The sequence below is a fragment of the Lampetra fluviatilis genome, chromosome 37, assembly GCF_964198595.1.
Source record: "Lampetra fluviatilis chromosome 37, kcLamFluv1.1, whole genome shotgun sequence".
NCBI classification, from domain to species: domain Eukaryota; kingdom Metazoa; phylum Chordata; class Hyperoartia; order Petromyzontiformes; family Petromyzontidae; genus Lampetra; species Lampetra fluviatilis.
In genome coordinates this window covers 3148158-3166379 of record NC_136311.1, presented here as the reverse complement: position 1 = coordinate 3166379, position 18222 = coordinate 3148158, and the positions used below count along the sequence as shown (strand labels likewise).

Genomic DNA, 18222 nt, shown 5'->3' with positions numbered 1-18222 from the left:
AGCAAATTATTTGCCCAAATTTTTGTCGTAAAGACCCTCCGCCACCCGCATGCCAAACAAATGTGTTCGTCTCGTGTCCCAAGCTTCTGACGACGCGCCAGTGACTCTTGCTTTGGCTCTCCGATGAGAATCTCGTTCCCGCAGCCTCAGGCGGTGTTGCTGCATGTGTGCTTGGAGTTAAGGAGTGTGCTTTGGTGGCGACATCTTCCCATTATCGATTGCCTGAGGTTGAAGGGACGGGGGGGGGGGGAGTTCCTCAATGTTCGGTGATCTCACTGCAAAGCTGGACATGACGTCCTGTTGCGCCAAGTGCCAGTCTTGTGCCCGCTGGCGCAAGGCAAGCTATCGGCGGCGGTAGATCGGCGTTGGCACATCTGAGGGTGACCGCGGTTTACGTCAGCGGTGCGCACACGGCTTGTGCTCGTCCGAGCCACGACTGAAGCGCAGTGTTGTAAAGATTTTAATAAACCGTAAAAAAATAACTTTAAATATTTAGTCATTATAGCTTTAGCACTGTCACAAGGAGACGGGTGAAACACGGTGGTTTTGTAAAAGCACCGATGTCCTGGGTCTGAGCATGTGCAGATGGCTCGACACACTTCTCCGGCGAAGCTGCTGTCAACACAAAATCGTACAAAATTCACATAATTTAGATGAATTCCCGCTCTGAAACCTAAAACACTTTGGTTTCATTGACATGCAACAAACACTCAATAACACTGGTCAACACACTTTTTCTGGCATAAGGTATTCCAACGGTTTTAAGGTAATTTTGGGGTGCTGATTCCAAATCTGGCATCAGTTTTGTCTATCACATCAGGTTTTTGAGATATCAAACATTGCATTTTCAATAAAAACTGCAGAAGAAAAATATTAAATAAATGTGGATATCTACATACAATGATATTATAAACACACTATCCTAAAATACAGCACCATATTTTAACACTAAAGCAGTCACTGTTCTGATATCAGATTTGGAATGAGCACCCTGAAATTAGTCTAAAACAGCTACAAAAGTCTAGGCCAGAATTTTTTGTATTTGTTGACCAGTCTAATAAAAGCTATGACCCCACTGTGGATAAAGGAAGAGCCGAGTGAAGCCGACTTGATTCTCTTCCGCACAGTACAACAACTTCATTCTCTACCCCAGCGTGGTGCACCACCAGCCCTGTGACGCTGATGGCACAATTAGAAAGTAATTGGGAACACAACGGGAAAAAAAACCACCGTGGAATTTTGACCAGTCCTTTCCCCGGTGCCGCCCTCGGCCACACACTCACAACCGCTATAGCAGGAGGGCGGCGAGCGTGACGGCGAGCGTGACGGCGAGCGTGACGGCCCCCCGCGAGGCGAGGGTGGAGGCCGCGGCGCCGCCTTTGCCGAGGCCGCCTGCGTTGTCTCCGCACGCGAGCCAGTCTGTGATGGGGCGTGGGTACCCCGGCTCGACACTCAGCTTCTTGTCTGACAGCTGCCAGTAGCTGGTGTCCTTGAAGAAGAAGGTTGATCCTGCGGGCGCCACCACACGCGTATTGCACGGCACCATCAACGGCCTAATCTACCAGTGATTGCATCTCCCGGAGGACCCGGTATCTTCAAAGGTCCAGGTTTTACCAGGGTGCTCATGTCTCCCAGGTGTTCCAGCCTTAACTGGCCACCTAATATCTAGTCTCAAGCAGAGAGAGCTAGCATCTCCCAGTGGGCCCAACTTCTCCCAAAATGCAGTCTACCAGGGACCTCTGCTCCCCCAGGAGTTCCAGGCTGTACCAGGGATCAAATATCGTGCAAGGGACCTAGTCTCTACCAGGGAGACAAGCCCCGCCCAGAGTTCCCTGGTCGCCGCCGCTCACCGTTGGTCCAGCTGAAGACGTCGGTGATGCCGTCGGGCAGGCCCTTCCACAGAGTCAGCTTCTTGGGGTAGCCGGACTCGACGCGGCGCAGTCTCTCGTCGTAGCGCCAGAAGTCGTCCTCGCGGAAGAAGTACGTCTTGCCGTTGTGGTACCACTCGAAGGCGGCGTGCACCCCCGAGGGGGGCAGCCCCATTTCTGTCACCGGGTGGGGGTTCCCCTTGTCCGCTTTGGTGTTCTCAAACACCCAGAAATCGCCACCTGCGTGTGGCAGACGTCGTGGTTACGCACCTGGTCATCAACTTGGACACACCTGGACACACCTGGTGGTGTACCTGAACACACCTGGTTGCACACCTGGTCACGCACTTGGTTAGGCACCTGGACACACCTGGACACACACCTGGTCACGCACTTGGTAAGGCACCTGGACATGCACCTGGTTAAACACTTGGTCATATTCCTGGCTATGCCCCTTACAAACGCCGGCCGATCTTCATCAGTGATGCTTGGCGCGCGACTTTGGTTTCATTTTCAAACTGCGGCTGCTTGAGCACAAGCCCACAATACCAAGTGGGCAGCAGCGAACAGGCCGAGGGAAGGTGTAAGAGATTAAGGGTTGACGGGTTTCTTGAATCGAGCAAGGGTCGTCGGACGTTGGGAAAAGATTATATTTCTAAATGCACAAAAACTTATATCCAAAAAAACATCAGTTCCTGAAAAAGTGCGTTGTGTTTCTCTTGGGTTACCACCACAATAAATGCGAGCAAATGTCACCGGCTGAGAGCGGTATGGGGGAAGCACAAAGATCATTGTTGTGACCAATGTGGTGAGTGAGTGTGTTGGTGTGACCTACAGTGTGGTGAGTGTGTGTGTTGTGATCTGCAGTGTGGTGAGTGAGTGAATGTTGCTGTGACCTGCAGTGTGGTGAGTGTGTTGTTGTGACCTGCAGTGTGGTGAGTGAGTGGGTGAGTGAGTACGTTATTGTGACCTGCAGTGTGGTCAGTGGGTGAGTGAGTGAGTGTGTTGTTGTGACCTGCAGTGTGGTGAGTGAGTGGGTGAGTGAGTACGTTATTGTGACCTGCAGTGTGGTCAGTGGGTGAGTGAGTGAGTACGTTGTTGTGACCTGCAGTGTGGTCAGTGGGTGAGTGAGTGATTGTGTAGTGACCTGCAGTGTGGTGAGTGAGTGGGTGTGTTGTAACCTGCAGTGTGGTGAGTAAGTGTGTAGTGACCTGCAGTGTGGTGAGTGAGTGGGTGTGTTGTGACCTGCAGTGTGGTGAGTAAGTGTGTTGTGACCTGCAGTGTGGTGAGTGAGTGAGTGGGTGAGTGAGTGAGTTGTTGTGACCTGCAGCGTGGTGTGGATGAGACGAGACAGTCAGTGTCTGGTAGACCGAACCCTCAACATGGGTGGAGGAATCAACGAGTGAAGTTGACGGGAACAGTCGCCGTGGCAGTATCAATAGACGAACGACAGCGAGAGACGGACCGATCGCCGGTGAGCGAGTCGCTGCAGCATTTTGTCATCAATTGCTGCATCGTACGCTCACGTGAGCGGCAGGTGAGGCGCTGCCCCCTCTCACCTGTCAGGAAGATGATCTTGGAGTCTTGGCTGCGCTCGTAGACGGCGTCCACCTTCTGCAGGTCATCGGGAAGGCCCGACCAGAAGTCCTGGATGGGCATCCCCTCGGGGGCCTCCAGCTTGAGGCCTCGCAGCAGCCGCCAGAAGTGTCGCCCTGCACGGGGAGGGCACAGACGCGGGGCCCGGAATCACGACTGGGAGACGTCTCTGTCTGGGGCCGGGCTCGGAACGTTTAATTGCGCAACACTCAGGGGGCCCACGCTCCCACTCCCCCCCCCCCCACACACTCAGAGACCCACGCTCCCCACTCCCCCCCCACACACTCAGAGACCCACGCTGCCCCCCCCCCCCACACACACTCAGAGACCCACGCTGCCCCCCCACACACTCAGAGACCCACGCTGCCCCCCCCCCCACACAATCAGAGACCCACGCTCCCACTCCCCCCCCCCACACACTCAGAGACCCACGCTCCCACTCCCCCCACACACACTCAGAGACCCACGCTCCCACTCCCCCCCCCCCCACACAATCAGAGACCCACGCTCCCACTCCCCCCCCACACACACTCTGAGACCCACGCTCCCACTCCCCCCCACACTCACTCAGAGACCCACACTCCCACTCCCCCCCCCCCCACACACTCAGAGACCCACGCTCCCACTCCTCCCACACACACTCAGGGGCCCACGCTCCCACTCCCCCCACACACCCAGAGACCCACGCTCCCCCCCCCCACACACTCAGAGACCCACGCTCCCACTCCTCCCACACACTCAGAGACCCACGCTCCCACTCCCCCCACACACTCAGAGACCCACGCTCCCACTCCCCCCCCCCCCACACACTCAGAGACCCACGCTCCCACTCCTCCCACACACTCAGAGACCCACGCTCCCACTCCTCCCACACACACTCAGGGGCCCACGCTCCCACTCCCCCCCACACACCCAGAGACCCACGCTCCCCCCCCCACACACTCAGAGACCCACGCTCCCACTCCCCCACACACTCAGAGACCCACGCTCCCACTCCTCCCACACACTCAGAGACCCACGCTCCCACTCCCCCCACACACTCAGAGACCCACGCTCCCCCCACACACTCAGAGACCCACGCTCCCACTCCTCCCTCACACACTCAGGGGCCCACGCTCCCACTCCCCCCACACACTCAGAGACCCACGCTCCCCCCCCCCCCCCACACACTCAGAGACCCACGCTCCCACTCCCCCCACACACTCAGAGACCCACGCTCCCCCCCCCCCCACACACTCAGAGACCCACGCTCCCACTCCCCCCCACACACACTCTGAGACCCACGCTCCCACTCCCCCCCCACTCACTCAGAGACCCACACTCCCACTCCCCCCACACACTCAGAGACCCACGCTCCCACTCCTCCCACACACACTCAGGGGCCCACGCTCCCACTCCCCCCACACACCCAGAGACCCACGCTCCCCCCCCCCCCCCCACACACTCAGAGACCCACGCTCCCACTCCTCCCACACACACTCAGGGGCCCACGCTCCCACTCCCCCCACACACCCAGAGACCCACGCTCCCCCCCCCCCCACACACTCAGAGACCCACGCTCCCACTCCCCCCCTACTCACTCAGAGACCCACGCTCCCACTCCTCCCACACACTCAGAGACCCACGCTCCCACTCCCCCCACACACTCAGAGACCCACGCTCCCACTCCTCCCACACACACTCAGGGGCCCACGCTCCCACTCCCCCCCCACTCACTCAGAGACCCACGCTCCCACTCCTCCCACACACCCAGAGACCCACACTCCCACTCCCCCCACACACTCAGAGACCCACGCTCCCACTCCTCCCACACACACTCAGGGGCCCACGCTCCCACTCCCCCCACACACCCAGAGACCCACGCTCCCCCCCCCCACACACTCAGAGACCCACGCTCCCACTCCCCCCCCACTCACTCAGAGACCCACGCTCCCACTCCTCCCACACACTCAGAGACCCACGCTCCCACTCCCCCCCACACACTCAGAGACCCACGCTCCCACTCCCCCCCCCACACACTCAGAGACCCACGCTCCCACTCCTCCCACACACTCAGAGACCCACGCTCCCACTCCTCCCACACACACTCAGAGACCCACGCTCCCACTCCCCCCCCCACTCACTCAGAGACCCACGCTCCCACTCCCCCCCACACACTCAGAGACCCACGCTCCCACTCCTCCCACACACTCAGAGACCCACGCTCCCACTCCCCCCACACACTCAGAGACCCACGCTCCCCCCACACACTCAGAGACCCACGCTCCCACTCCTCCCTCACACACTCAGGGGCCCACGCTCCCACTCCCCCCCACACACTCAGAGACCCACGCTCCCCCCCCCCACACACTCAGAGACCCACGCTCCCACTCCCCCCCCACACACTCAGAGACCCACGCTCCCACTCCCCCCCCACACACTCAGAGACGCACGCTCCCACTCCCCCCCCACTCACTCAGAGACCCACGCTCCCACTCCCCCCCACACACTCAGAGACCCACGCTCCCACTCCCCCCCCACTCACTCAGAGACCCACGCTCCCACTCCCCCCACACACATTCAGGGGCCCACGCTCCCACTCCTCCCACACACTCAGAGACCCACGCTCCCACTCCCCCCACACACACTCAGGGGCCCACGCTCCCACTCCCCCCACACACTCAGAGACCCACGCTCCCACTCCCCCCACACACTCAGAGACCCACGCTCCCACTCCTCCCACACACACTCAGGGGCCCACGCTCCCACTCCCCCCACACACTCAGAGACCCACGCTCCCACTACCCCCCACACACTCAGAGACCCACGCTCCCACTCCTCCCACACACACTCAGGGGCCCACGCTCCCACTCCCCCCACACACTCAGAGACCCACGCTCCCACTCCCCCCACCCACTCAGAGGACCCACGCTCCCCCCCCCACACACTCAGAGACCCACGCTCCCACTACCCCCCACTCACTCAGAGACCCACGCTCCCACTCCCCCCCACACACTCAGAGACCCACGCTCCCACTCCCCCCACACACTCAGAGACCCACGCTCCCCCCCACACACTCAGAGACCCACGCTCCCACTCTTCCCTCACACACTCAGAGACCCACGCTCCCACTCCCCCCCACACACTCAGAGACCCACGCTCCCACTCCCCCCACACACACTCAGAGACCCACGCTCCCACTCCCCCCCCCCCCCACACACTCAGAGACCCACGCTCCCACTCCCCCCCCCCCCCCACACACTCAGAGACCCACGCTCCCACTCCCCCCACACACACTCAGAGACCCACGCTCCCACTCCCCCCCCCCACACACTCAGAGACCCACGCTCCCACTCCTCCCCCCCTCACACTCAGAGACCCACGCTCCCACTCCCCCCCCACACACTCAGAGACCCACGCTCCCACTCCTCCCACACACTCAGAGACCCACGCTCCCACTCCCCCCCTCACACTCAGAGACCCACGCTCCCACTCCTCCCACACACTCAGAGACCCACGCTCCCACTCCCCCCCCCCTCACTCAGAGACCCACGCTCCCACTCTGCCCCCCCCTCACTCAGAGACCCACGCTCCCACTCCCCCCCCCCCCTCACACTCAGAGACCCACGCTCCCACTCCCCCCACACACACTCAGAGACCCACGCTCCCACTCCCCCCCCCTCACACTCAGAGACCCACGCTCCCACTCCCCCCACACACACTCAGAGACCCACGCTCCCACTCCCCCCCCCCTCACACTCAGAGACCCACGCTCCCACTCCCCCCCCCCCCCCCTCACACTCAGAGACCCACGCTCCCACTCCCCCCCACACACTCAGAGACCCACGCTCCCACTCCCCCCCCCCCCTCACACTCAGAGACCCACGCTCCCACTCCCCCCCCACACACTCAGAGACCCACGCTCCCACTCCCCCCCCACACACTCAGAGACCCACGCTCCCCACTCCCCCCACCACACACACTCAGAGACCCACGCTCCCACTCCCCCCCCCCCCTCACACTCAGAGACCCACGCTCCCACTCCCCCCACACACACTCAGAGACCCACGCTCCCACTGCCCCCCCCCCCTCACACTCAGAGACCCACGCTCCCACTCTCCCCCACACACACTCAGAGACCCACGCTCCCACTCCCCCCCTCACACACTCAGAGACCCACGCTCCCACTCCCCCCGCCCCCACACACTCAGAGACCCACGCTCCAACTCCCCCCACACACACTCAGAGACCCACGCTCCCACTCCCCCCCCCCCTCACACTCAGAGACCCACGCTCCCACTCCCCCCCCACACACTCAGAGACCCACGTTCCCACTCCCCCCACACACACACTCAGAGACCCACGCTCCCACTCCCCCCCACACACACTAGAGACCCACGCTCCCCACTCCCCCCACACACACACTCAGAGACCCACGCTCCCACTCCCCCACACACACTCAGAGACCCACGCTCCCCACTCCCCCCCCCTCACACTCAGAGACCCACGCTCCCACTCCTCCCACACACTCAGAGACCCACGCTCCACACTCCCCCCACACACTCAGAGACCCACGCTCCCACTCCCCCCACACACACTCAGAGACCCACGCTCCCCACTCCCCCCCACACACACTCAGAGACCCACGCTCCCACTCCTCCCACACACTCAGAGACCCACGCTCCCACTCCCCCCCACACACACTCAGAGACCCACGCTCCCACTCCCCCCCACACACTCAGAGACCCACGCTCCCACTCCCCCCCCACACACACTCAGAGACCCACGCTCCCACTCCCCCCCCCTCACACTCAGAGACCCACGCTCCCACTCCTCCCACACACTCAGAGACCCACGCTCCCACTCCCCCCACACACTCAGAGACCCACGCTCCCACTCCCCCCCACACACCTCAGAGACCCACGCTCACCACTCCCCCCCACACACACTCAGAGCACCCACGCTCCCACTCCTCCCACACACAACTCAGAGACCCACGCTCCCACTCCACCCCCACACACACTCAGAGACCCACGCTCCCACTCCCCCCACACACTCAGAGACCCACGCTCCCACTCCCCCCCACACACACACTCAGAGACCCACGCTCCCACTCCCCCCACACACACTCAGAGACCCACGCTCCCACCTCCCCCCACACACTCAGAGACCCACGCTCCCACTCCCCCCACACACTCAGAGACTCACGCTCCCCCCCCCCCCCCCACACACTCAGAGACCCACGCTCCCACTCCCCCCCACTCACTCAGGGGCCCACGCTCCCACTCCCCCCCCTCACACACTCAGAGACTCACGCTCCCCCCCCCACACACTCAGGGGCCCACGCTCCCACTCCTCCCACACACTCAGAGACCCACGCTCCCACTCCTCCCTCACACACTCAGGGGCCCACGCTCCCACTCCCCCCCCTCACACACTCAGAGACCCACGCTCCCACTCCTCCCTCACACACTCAGCGGCCCACGCTCCCACGCCTCCCTCACACACTCGGGGGCAGGGCAATGTTCGACCTTTGAAGAAGAAGATGTCTCCTCTGAGCTGCGTGATGGCGTCGAAGTTCGTGTTGCAGCGGTCAGGGACTCCTTTCGCGGGGTTCCTGCGTGGTTGTGGGGATGGAGTGCGGATCAATCGGTGGTCAAGAAAGCCAGTGATGGGGTGATGGTGCCAGTGATGGGATGATGGTGCTGGTGATGGGGTGATGGTGCTAGTGATGGGGTGATGGTGCTGGTGATGGGGTGATGGTGCTAGTGATGGGGTGATGGTGCTGGTGATGGGGTGATGGTGCTAGTGATGGGGTGATGGTGCTAGTGATGGGGTGATGGTGCCGGTGATGGGGTGGTGTTGCTGGTGATGTGAGGATGTTGTGGGCGATGGGGCCGTGGGTCCCCTCACTTGTTGGGCGGTTTTGCTGAGGGGTGCGGCCCGGGGGGGTTGGGACGCGGGGGTCTGATGGTCGGGCGCTTGCTGCCTGCAGGAGGAATGCAGCGACCCGTCTCGTCATCATCCACCATCATCATCATCCATCATCATCCACCATCATCATCCACCATCATCATCCATCATCCATAATCATCATCCACCATCATCATCCATCATCATCATCATCTTACATCATCATCATCCACCATCATCATCATCTTACATCATCATCCACCATCATCATCATCCACCTTCATCATCATCCATCATCATCTTACATCATCATCCACCATCATCCATCATCATCATCATCCATCATCATCATCATCATCCACCATCATCATCATCCACCTTCATCATCATCATCCACCATCATCATCATCATCCACCATCATCATCAATCATCATCATCCATCATCATTATCATCATCCATCATCATCATCCATCATCATCATCATCCACCGTCAGCATCATCATCCACCATCATCATTATCCACCATCATCATCATCCACCATCATCATCATCGCCATCATCCGCGTCGCAACTCTAGGGTGTGCAGGGCTGATGGTCACGCTCCCAACTTTTCGTCGTAAGCTCCAGGTTGCACTCTAGTGGTAGTGCCTTACGCCGAGAATCCCGACTACTCCTGGGCAATTTTACCCCCAGCGATTGAGAAAATATCGAGAACTCTATCCCCCGGGGGGGGGGGGGGGGGGGGGGGCAAACGACACTGGGCGGTAGCGACAGTGCGAGAGGGGTGAGCCCCCTCGAGTCCCCCTGAGTGGGCCCCCTCGTACCGTAGAGATGGCGGATCCCTCTCTTGTCGTCGTCCATGAGGGAGTATTTGTGCGGGTCCCCCACGGAGCCCTGGTAGTAGGGCCTCATGATGGAGTCCACCGACGAGTGGCCCAGGCCCAGCGCATGGCCCAGCTCGTGCACGGCCACGGTGAACAGGTCCGTGCCCTGGTGGTCTGCGAACACGGGAGACACGGCCACTCGCACTCATCGCGAGCACTCATCGCGAGCACTCACCACGGCTCGCCGTCATGCGGTTGCGTACACTGCGAGGTTCATGGTTTTTGTTTGTTGCGGTTGCACTCGATTCAAGAGCCGCATGGCTCACAGGGTTATTTCCACATGTATATAAAAGGCAAAGTTGTGATTATGTGTGTCTGTTCAAAATGTGTAGCGTACTTCCCGACATGCAACAAACTTGAAATTTGCCATGTGGGTACTTTCCAGACTGTACACCATGCAAAAATTATAAAAATACAATTTTCTATTTTGGGTGGGGGGGAGGGGAGCTCAATAATACAAATATTTTTTGCACGGCAAGTGAGCTGTGACGTCACATCTGTCACGTGACCCGCGCACGTGGAAGCGTAACGCATTGTAGTGTAGTGGTTAGCGCGCTGCGCTACGAACCTGGCGACCCGAGTTCGATTCCCGCTCACGGCCACCACCGGTGACGATTATTTTAACCGCTCCTGGGCCTCCCCTAGATCGACTCAGCCTCAAACGAGTAAGTAGTGTGGTGTGTGAACACCGCCACTGGGGAGACAAAGGCGGCCGGGCGTGGTGAATCCAAGTCCCGGGCGAAGCCGGGTAGTCCAGCTAGTGCATAATAAACGAAACTTAAACTGAACTGGAAATCGCCCATCGTTCGCCCACGCTCACCATGGCTCACCGATTTCACTCACATCAGCTACCGCCGGTGACTCGCGACACTCGCGATTGAGATTATCATGACGCTGACAATGCTGCTGCTGCTGCAATAAATGCTGATGATGCTGATGAAGAAGCACAAGGAGGTACCGTTTGGAGAGAGGGACCACTTCTCGTCGTCGTCGAAGTGCGTGTCCCCCGCGAGCTCGTACTGCCCGGGGAAGAACGCGTGCGCCAGGGTGCCACCGGGCCCGTCGAAGGGGTACGCGTCCGTGTGGTAGCCCCTCGAGAACTCGATCACGATGTCCACGGGGACCCCGCCTCGTTCCTCGCGGAACGTCAGCGGCACCGCGTCGCTCCACACGCGAAACGCCTGCGAGATGATCCACCTGATGGCCGCTTCGTCGTTTACGCGCGACGGCCAGCTGTTGATCCTGCCCAGGGGTGCACAAACATCGTCGTGGTCGTTAGCGGCCGTGGTCGACCCACTGCTAGACGACAACTCTCACGAGACGGGGGGGGGGGGGGGGTTCCATCTCGGGCGAGCCCCCCCCCCCCGCTCCTCCTCCTCTCGCGCTGCCACCAGCACGGGGCCATTGCATCCAGGGCGGAATCTCTCTCTCGAATAGTCGGGATCAAGGCACTATCAGCAGAGCACAATGTACGTCCATCGATAATTATAATAATACTTGTAGGAACCTCCTGGTTACACCAGCCCACAGGGGATTATTGTGTCCATCTGTCGTGCAGGGAGGGGCTGGGTGGGGAGGGAGGGGAGGGGCTGGGTGGGGAGGGAGGGGAGGGGCTGGATGGGGAGGGGGGGGGTTGGGTGGGGCTGGGTGGGGAGGGGCTGGTCACCCCGTGGTGCCCTTATAAAACTCAACGTTTAACCTACTCACGCCGGCTTGTGCCCACCCTCATAGTCGGGCATATTTGCGGAATACACCACGCCGCCGTTGACCCTGGCCATTGACCGAGCAACCCAACGTTCCTACCAGCTCCCTCCGCAGGAATGTGTTAATACTAGACCTATATATGATGATTGTACCCTGTATGCATTACCGTTATGCTATGTCTACATGGAGGGATGTGGCGAGCCAAAGCATTCCTGGAATTGCGTTCCAGACTTCCGCATACAATTGCGCATTGCGCCACGACCCAGGGGCGTCATCATCATCATCATCATCCAGATGTCATCATCATCATCATCCAGATGTCATCATCATCATCATCCAGATGTCATCATCATCATCATCATCCAGATGTCATCATCCAGCTGTCATCATCCAGCTGTGGTACCTGCACACGAGACGGCGTCATCGCTGCGGCCTCATGTCGGTGGACGTCCTCTCTATCCCCTCACCTTAGCCACCACCACCATCATCATCATCCCTACTAGCGACGGCCACCACCATCATCATCATCCCTGCTAGCGACGGCCACCACCACCACCATCATCATTCTAGATTTGAAGCTTTCGTGACTGCAAGGATTCATATTCTTAGGTTTTTTCGGTAAAGTCACGTTGGTAAAAAATAAAAAATAAAATTAATAAAAGTAAAATAAAAAATAAAATAAAAATCACGACGTTTCGGAGGCAACACAAGCTTCCGTCTTCAGGTGGAACCGTCACAGCACGATAGCTGTATCAAGTAAGAGAAATTCCAAGAAAACAGTCCTTGTATATATACTGGTTGAGGGTGGGAGGAGCCAAGGTAGGCCCTGGATATTATTATTGTGAGGTTCGGTGCGGCTGAAGCACGCTGTTAGGAATGAGCCTTTGTTGTGTAGACTGGTTGAACTCGGAGGTTCCAAAAGTTGTTAAGGTGCGGCTGATGTAAAGGTGCGTGTAAATGGGACTGAGCCTTTTGTTATGTAGAGGTGGTGCGGCTGAAATCGTTGCCAAGAATGAGTCTTTGTTGTGTAGACTGGTTGAACTGGGAGGTTCTAAGCGTTGCTAAGGTGCGGCTGATGTAAAGATGCGGCTGATGTGAATGGGACTGAGCCTTTGTTATGTAGATGAAACAGCACTTTGCTACGTTGCTGGGATTAATTCTAGATTTGCCAAATATGTGTGGTAAAACTTAAAGTAGGAAAACCAGTGTGTGAAAAAAGAAGAAGAAACTATACGGTAACTGAAGAATAGTGCCTGTCAAATAAGATGGTCCAAATATGTGTAGTTAAATATTTTTTGCATGGTTAATAACATCTTTCCAATGATTACTAAGTTTGTACCCATCATCACGGTTGAAATTATGTCTGTGTTTGTATATTTGGATGGCTTCGTGTACAAACCTTTGATGGTAGCCAGGAGGTTTGCAGAGCACTTTGGTCTCGGAAAAGACAATTTCATGAGAGCCCACAGCGTTGTAGCAATAATCGGCAACGGCCGAAGAATCAGTTTTGCCGTGTTTCAGATTTGACTTGTGCTCGCGGACACGATCAGAGACATGACGTTTAGTTTCTCCAATGTAGCAATCACTACAACTGCAACTCAGTTTGTAGACTCCAGGGTATTGTACCTGAAGATGGAAGCTTGTGTTGCCTCCGAAACGTCGTGATTTTTATTTTATTTTTATTTTACTTTTATTAATTTCATTTTTTTACTTACGTGACTTTACCGAAAGAAACTAAGAATATGAACACCATCATCATCCCTACTAGCGACGGCCACCACCACCACCATCATCCCTGGGAGCGTCGTGACGCTTTTCCGAGCCCAATTACCGTTCTTCGCAGTCAATGTGATGACTTTAACCTGCGTGTGTTCTCCTAAGGCTCTTGTGCCTCTCGCTGCCTCACGATGTAACTCCACTCCACGGTGCTCCACGCACCGGCACCACAGACCGTTTCTTTAACCAAGACAGAGTGTAGGGCGAGAGAGTGCAGCGCGCCTATTGGACAGTAAAGGCGTGCGAGAGTATACATGAGGGTGAGTGGCGAGAGTGAGGGTGTACGTGAGTGTAATGGTGTAGTACGCAGGGCTGAGTGGATGAGAGTGAGGGGTTTGGCGACGGTGAGTGCGCGAGAGGGTGAGGTGGAGCGATTGAATGGTCACGCCGTGCCAGTGATATCGGGAGAGTGAGCGCGCGACGGCGTTCGCGAGCGAGCGCGCACGAAGAGAGCGGCAGCGCACAGCCCGTTCGGTGCCAGGCTAGGTGCCCCTCGCGGATCCGCACCTGTAGGTAAGGTCGTGCTTCCTCCAGACGCTCCCCGCCAGCGCGTACCTCTTCCTCCTCCTCTTCATGATCTCGGAGGTGCCCACCCTGTCGGGCAGCGAGCACCGCGGGGTGTTCATCATGCGCACCGTCGCCGCGTCTGCCAGACACACGAGGGGGGGGGGGGCACGGGGGGACACGGGGGGGGGGCACGGGGGGACACGGTGAGAGGTCGCGTGGTGATCACGTGGAGGATCTTATCCACGATCTCGTCGATGATCCTCTTGCTGATGATTTCACTCGTCGTGCGGATGGATGGGGATCGCGCGTGATCTTGTCGACCACGTGCACGAAATCGCGTCTGATGCCCGGGGGAGGGGGGGGGGATCTTTTATATGAACTTGCGGGTCACCGCGTGGATAATTTAACGGGAAATCGCGTGGATGGTCCCTCGTGATGATGGTGACGGTGGATCATCTCGTACCCACGTTCCCCGTCACGGTGATGCCGGCGAAGCGCTGCATGTCCTTCACGGCCTCGGTGATGGACTGCTGAGTCATCAGCTTCGACGACACGGGGTCCGGGGTCTGCAGGTACCCGAAGCGCATGAGCCAGTCCTGGGGGGCGCCGCACAACGTGAGCAGTGTCAGCGGGGAGAGGGGGGGGGGGCGCGGCTCATCGAGCAAACATCGAATATCGCTGCGCTCACTCCACGCGCTACCAATCGAACCCTCCTCGTGCCTTGTCCCGACCTCCAGAGGGGCTACCTGCAGCTCCCACCGGCTGAGGCCCCTTCCTTCCACCACCAACGGCCTGAGATGGCGATTGCAGGGCTGCGCCTCTACCTTTGTTTACACAACCCTGACGATCTCACACAGGATGAGCGACCCCCGCGCGCGGTGATGGCCATGGTGATTGTTTCACCATTCATCACCAGCGGGAGGGCACCGCGGAAACGGTTGTGGTCATGACTCGCCACTGATGTTAGCCGTGACCGGGAATGCAACTCAGGTTCGCGGTTTCAGAGCCCGGTGCGCTAACCACTTCGCCAACGCTCCACGCTCACGTACAACACATGCGAATTGGAACGTGTGGAGCGGTGGCGCAGTGGTTAGCGCGCTGCGCCCTCGCGCCGGGCAACTCGACTCCTGCCCTTCACCATTCACGTATCCGCCTTCATCCAGCAGTGGATTTATACCAATGCGTGCAATGCGTCATTGTTACCCGCTGGGATGTCATTAGTTTACGCGAACCCGCCAGCCACGACTAAGGCGTTACAACGCAGATAATCAATACGGAGGACGAATACGGACTCCGCGACGAGGGTACGGTGGGTGGGGGAGAGCGACGGGAGAGTGTCGGGAGAGCGACGGGAGAGGGTGTGAGACTAAAGGAGGGAATGACAGAGTGTGGGGAGAAGCGAGGAGAGACAGCGGAGAGCGAGACGATTGGAGGGGAGAGAGTGAGAGAAGAGGCGAATGCAGAGCGAACGAGGGGAGAGTGAGGCTAGCGTGGAAGGGAGAGCGAAGTGAGTGAGGTGAGTGAGGTGAGTGAGGGGAGTGTGGTGAGTGATGAGTGAGGTGAGTGTGGTGAGTGAGGTGAGTGTGGTGAGTGAGGTGAGTGTGGTGAGTGTGGTAAGTGGGGTGAGTGAGGTGAGTGAGGGGAGTGTGGTGAGTGGTGAGTGAGGTGAGTGGTGAGCGAGGTGAGTGAGGTGAGTGAGGGGAGTGTGGTGAGTGGTGAGTGTGGTGAGTGGTGAGTGAGGTGAGTGAGGTGAGTGTGGTGAGTGAGGGGAGTGAGGGGAGTGTGGTGAGGTGAGTGAGGTGAGTGAGGGGAGTGTGGTGAGTGGTGAGTGAGGTGAGTGAGGTGAGTGAGGGGAGTGTGGTGAGTGGTGAGTGAGGTGAGTGGTGAGCGAGGTGAGTGAGGTGAGTGTGGTGAGTGAGGTGAGTGAGGTGAGTGTGGTGAGTGAGGGGAGTGTGGTGAGGTGAGTGAGGTGAGTGTGGTGAGTGAGGTGAGTGTGGTGAGTGAGGTGAGTGTGGTGAGTGAGGTGAGTGAGGTGAGTGTGGTGAGTGGTGAGTGAGGTGAGTGAGGTGAGTGAGTTGAGTGTGGTGAGTGAGGTGAGTGTGGTGAGTGAGGGGAGTGAGGGGAGTGTGGTGAGGTGAGTGAGGGGAGTGTGGTGAGGTGAGTGAGGTGAGTGAGGTGAGTGAGGTGAGTGTGGTGAGGTGTGTGTGGTGAGTGAAGTGAGTGGAGTGAGGGGAGTGTGGTGAGTGGTGAGTGAGGTGAGTGGTGAGAGAGGTGAGTGAGGTGAGTGTGGTGAGTGAGGGGAGTGAGGTGAGTGAGGGGAGTGTGGTGAGGTGAGTGAGGTGAGTGAGGTGAGTGTGATGAGGTGAGTGAGGTGAGTGAAGTGAGTGAGGTGAGGTGAGTGTGGTGAGTGAGGGGAGTGTGGTGAGGTGAGTGAGGTGAGTGAGGTGAGTGTGGTGAGGTGAGTGAGGTGAGTGAAGTGAGTGAGGTGAGGTGAGTGAGGTGAGTGTGGTGAGTGTGGTGAGTGAGGTGAGTGTGGTGAGTGAGGTGAGTGTGGTGAGGTGTGTGTGGTGAGTGAAGTGAGTGAGGTGAGTGTGGTGAGGTGAGTGAGGTGAGTGAAGTGAGTGAGGTGAGGTGAGTGTGGTGAGTGTGGTGAGTGAGGGGAGTGTGGTGAGGTGAGTGAGGTGAGTGTGGTGAGGTGAGTGAGGTGAGTGAAGTGAGTGAGGTGAGGTGAGTGTGGTGAGTGTAGTGAGTGAGGTGAGTGTGGTGAGTGAGGTGAGTGAGGTGAGTGAGGTGAGTTAGGGGAGTGTGGTGAGTGAGGTGAGTGGTGAGTGAGGTAAGTGAGGTGAGTGTGGTGAGTGGTGAGTGAGGTGAGTGAGGTGAGTGTGGTGAGTGAGGTGAGTGAGGGGAGTGTGGTGAGGTGAGTGAGGTGAGTGAGGGGAGTGTGGTGAGGTGAGTGAGGTGAGTGTGGTGAGGTGTGTGTGGTGAGTGATGTGAGTGGAGTGAGGTGAGTGAGGGGAGTGTGGTGAGTGGTGAGTGAAGTGAGTGGAGTGAGGTGAGTGAGGGGAGTGTGTTGAGGTGAGTGTGGTGAGTGTGGTGAGGTGTGTGTGGTGAGTGAAGTGAGTGGAGTGAGGTGAGTGTGGTGAGGTGAGTGTGGTGAGTGTGGTGAGTGAGGTGAGTGTGGTGAGTGAGGTGAGTGAGGTGAGTTAGGGGAGTGTGGTGAGTGAGGTGAGTGGTGAGTGAGGTAAGTGAGGTGAGTGAGGTGAGTTAGGGGAGTGAGGTGAGTGAGGTGAGTGTGGTGAGTGAGGTGAGTGAGGTGAGTGTGGTGAGTGAGGGGAGTGAGGGGAGTGTGGTGAGGTGAGTGAGGTGAGTGAGGGGAGTGTGGTGAGGTGAGTGAGGTGAGTGTGGTGAGTGATGTGAGTGGAGTGAGGTGAGTGAGGGGAGTGTGGTGAGTGAGGTGAGTGGTGAGTGAAGTGAGTGGAGTGAGGCGAGTGAGGGGAGTGTGGTGAGGTGAGTGTGGTGAGTGTGGTGAGCTGTGTGTGGTGAGTGAGGTGAGTGAGGTGAGTGTGGTGAGTGAGGTGAGTGAGGTGAGTGTGGTGAGTGTGGTGAGTGTGGTGAGTGCTGCTGCTACCATGCCCTTGGAGACGTCTCCCGGGGAGACGGTCGCCGCGTCAACCGCGATCAGCGCACACGCCGCGAGCAGCGCGAGGCAGAGCGGCACCGCGGTCACCATGGTGACGAGGTGACCTGGTGACCTGGTGACCTGGTGACGAGGTGACCTGGTGACGAGGTGACCTGGTGACGAGGTGACCTTGTGACGAGGTGACCTGGTGGTGAGGTAACTTGACGACGATGTAATCCGACGTGCTAATCTGACAGCGATGTATCCTACTAGCTATGTCGCCTGATAGTTGATGCAACCTGAAGTCTGCCTCGCGAGGAGTCAATCCCAGCGCCCTTATATCCATCTCCCGCACGGGGGTGTTGACGCGGGCT

At 58.4% G+C, this 18222-nt stretch overlaps 1 protein-coding gene across 1 annotated transcript; it reads right to left on the bottom strand.

Annotated features, from left to right (window-relative positions):
• Window positions 1–516: 516 nt before the first annotated feature.
• On the bottom strand, window positions 517–18130 carry LOC144945237 (matrix metalloproteinase-17-like). The gene is made up of 10 exons (XM_078873597.1): window positions 17858–18130; window positions 14693–14825; window positions 14230–14368; window positions 11201–11484; window positions 10183–10356; window positions 9357–9432; window positions 8975–9060; window positions 3428–3580; window positions 1851–2108; window positions 517–1509 (listed from the first exon to the last, which is right to left on the bottom strand). Exons 1-10 carry the CDS (start codon window positions 17957–17959, stop codon window positions 1289–1291), a joined length of 1626 nt encoding a protein of 541 aa, XP_078729723.1. The 5' UTR covers window positions 17960–18130; the 3' UTR covers window positions 517–1288.
• Between the last annotated feature and the right edge of the window lie 92 nt (window positions 18131–18222).

Excerpts from the sequence above, each read along its gene's own strand:
- LOC144945237 (XM_078873597.1), bottom strand. The coding sequence starts at position 17,959 with ATGGTGACCGCGGTGCCGCTCTGCCTCGCGCTGCTCGCGGCGTGTGCG. Across the intron at positions 14,826-17,857 it reads GAGACGTCTCCAAGGGCATG|GACTGGCTCATGCGCTTCGG; the intron begins GTAGCAGCAGCA and ends GGCGCCCCCCAG. Across the intron at positions 2,109-3,427 it reads CAAGATCATCTTCCTGACAG|GTGGCGATTTCTGGGTGTTT; the intron begins GTGAGAGGGGGC and ends TGCCACACGCAG.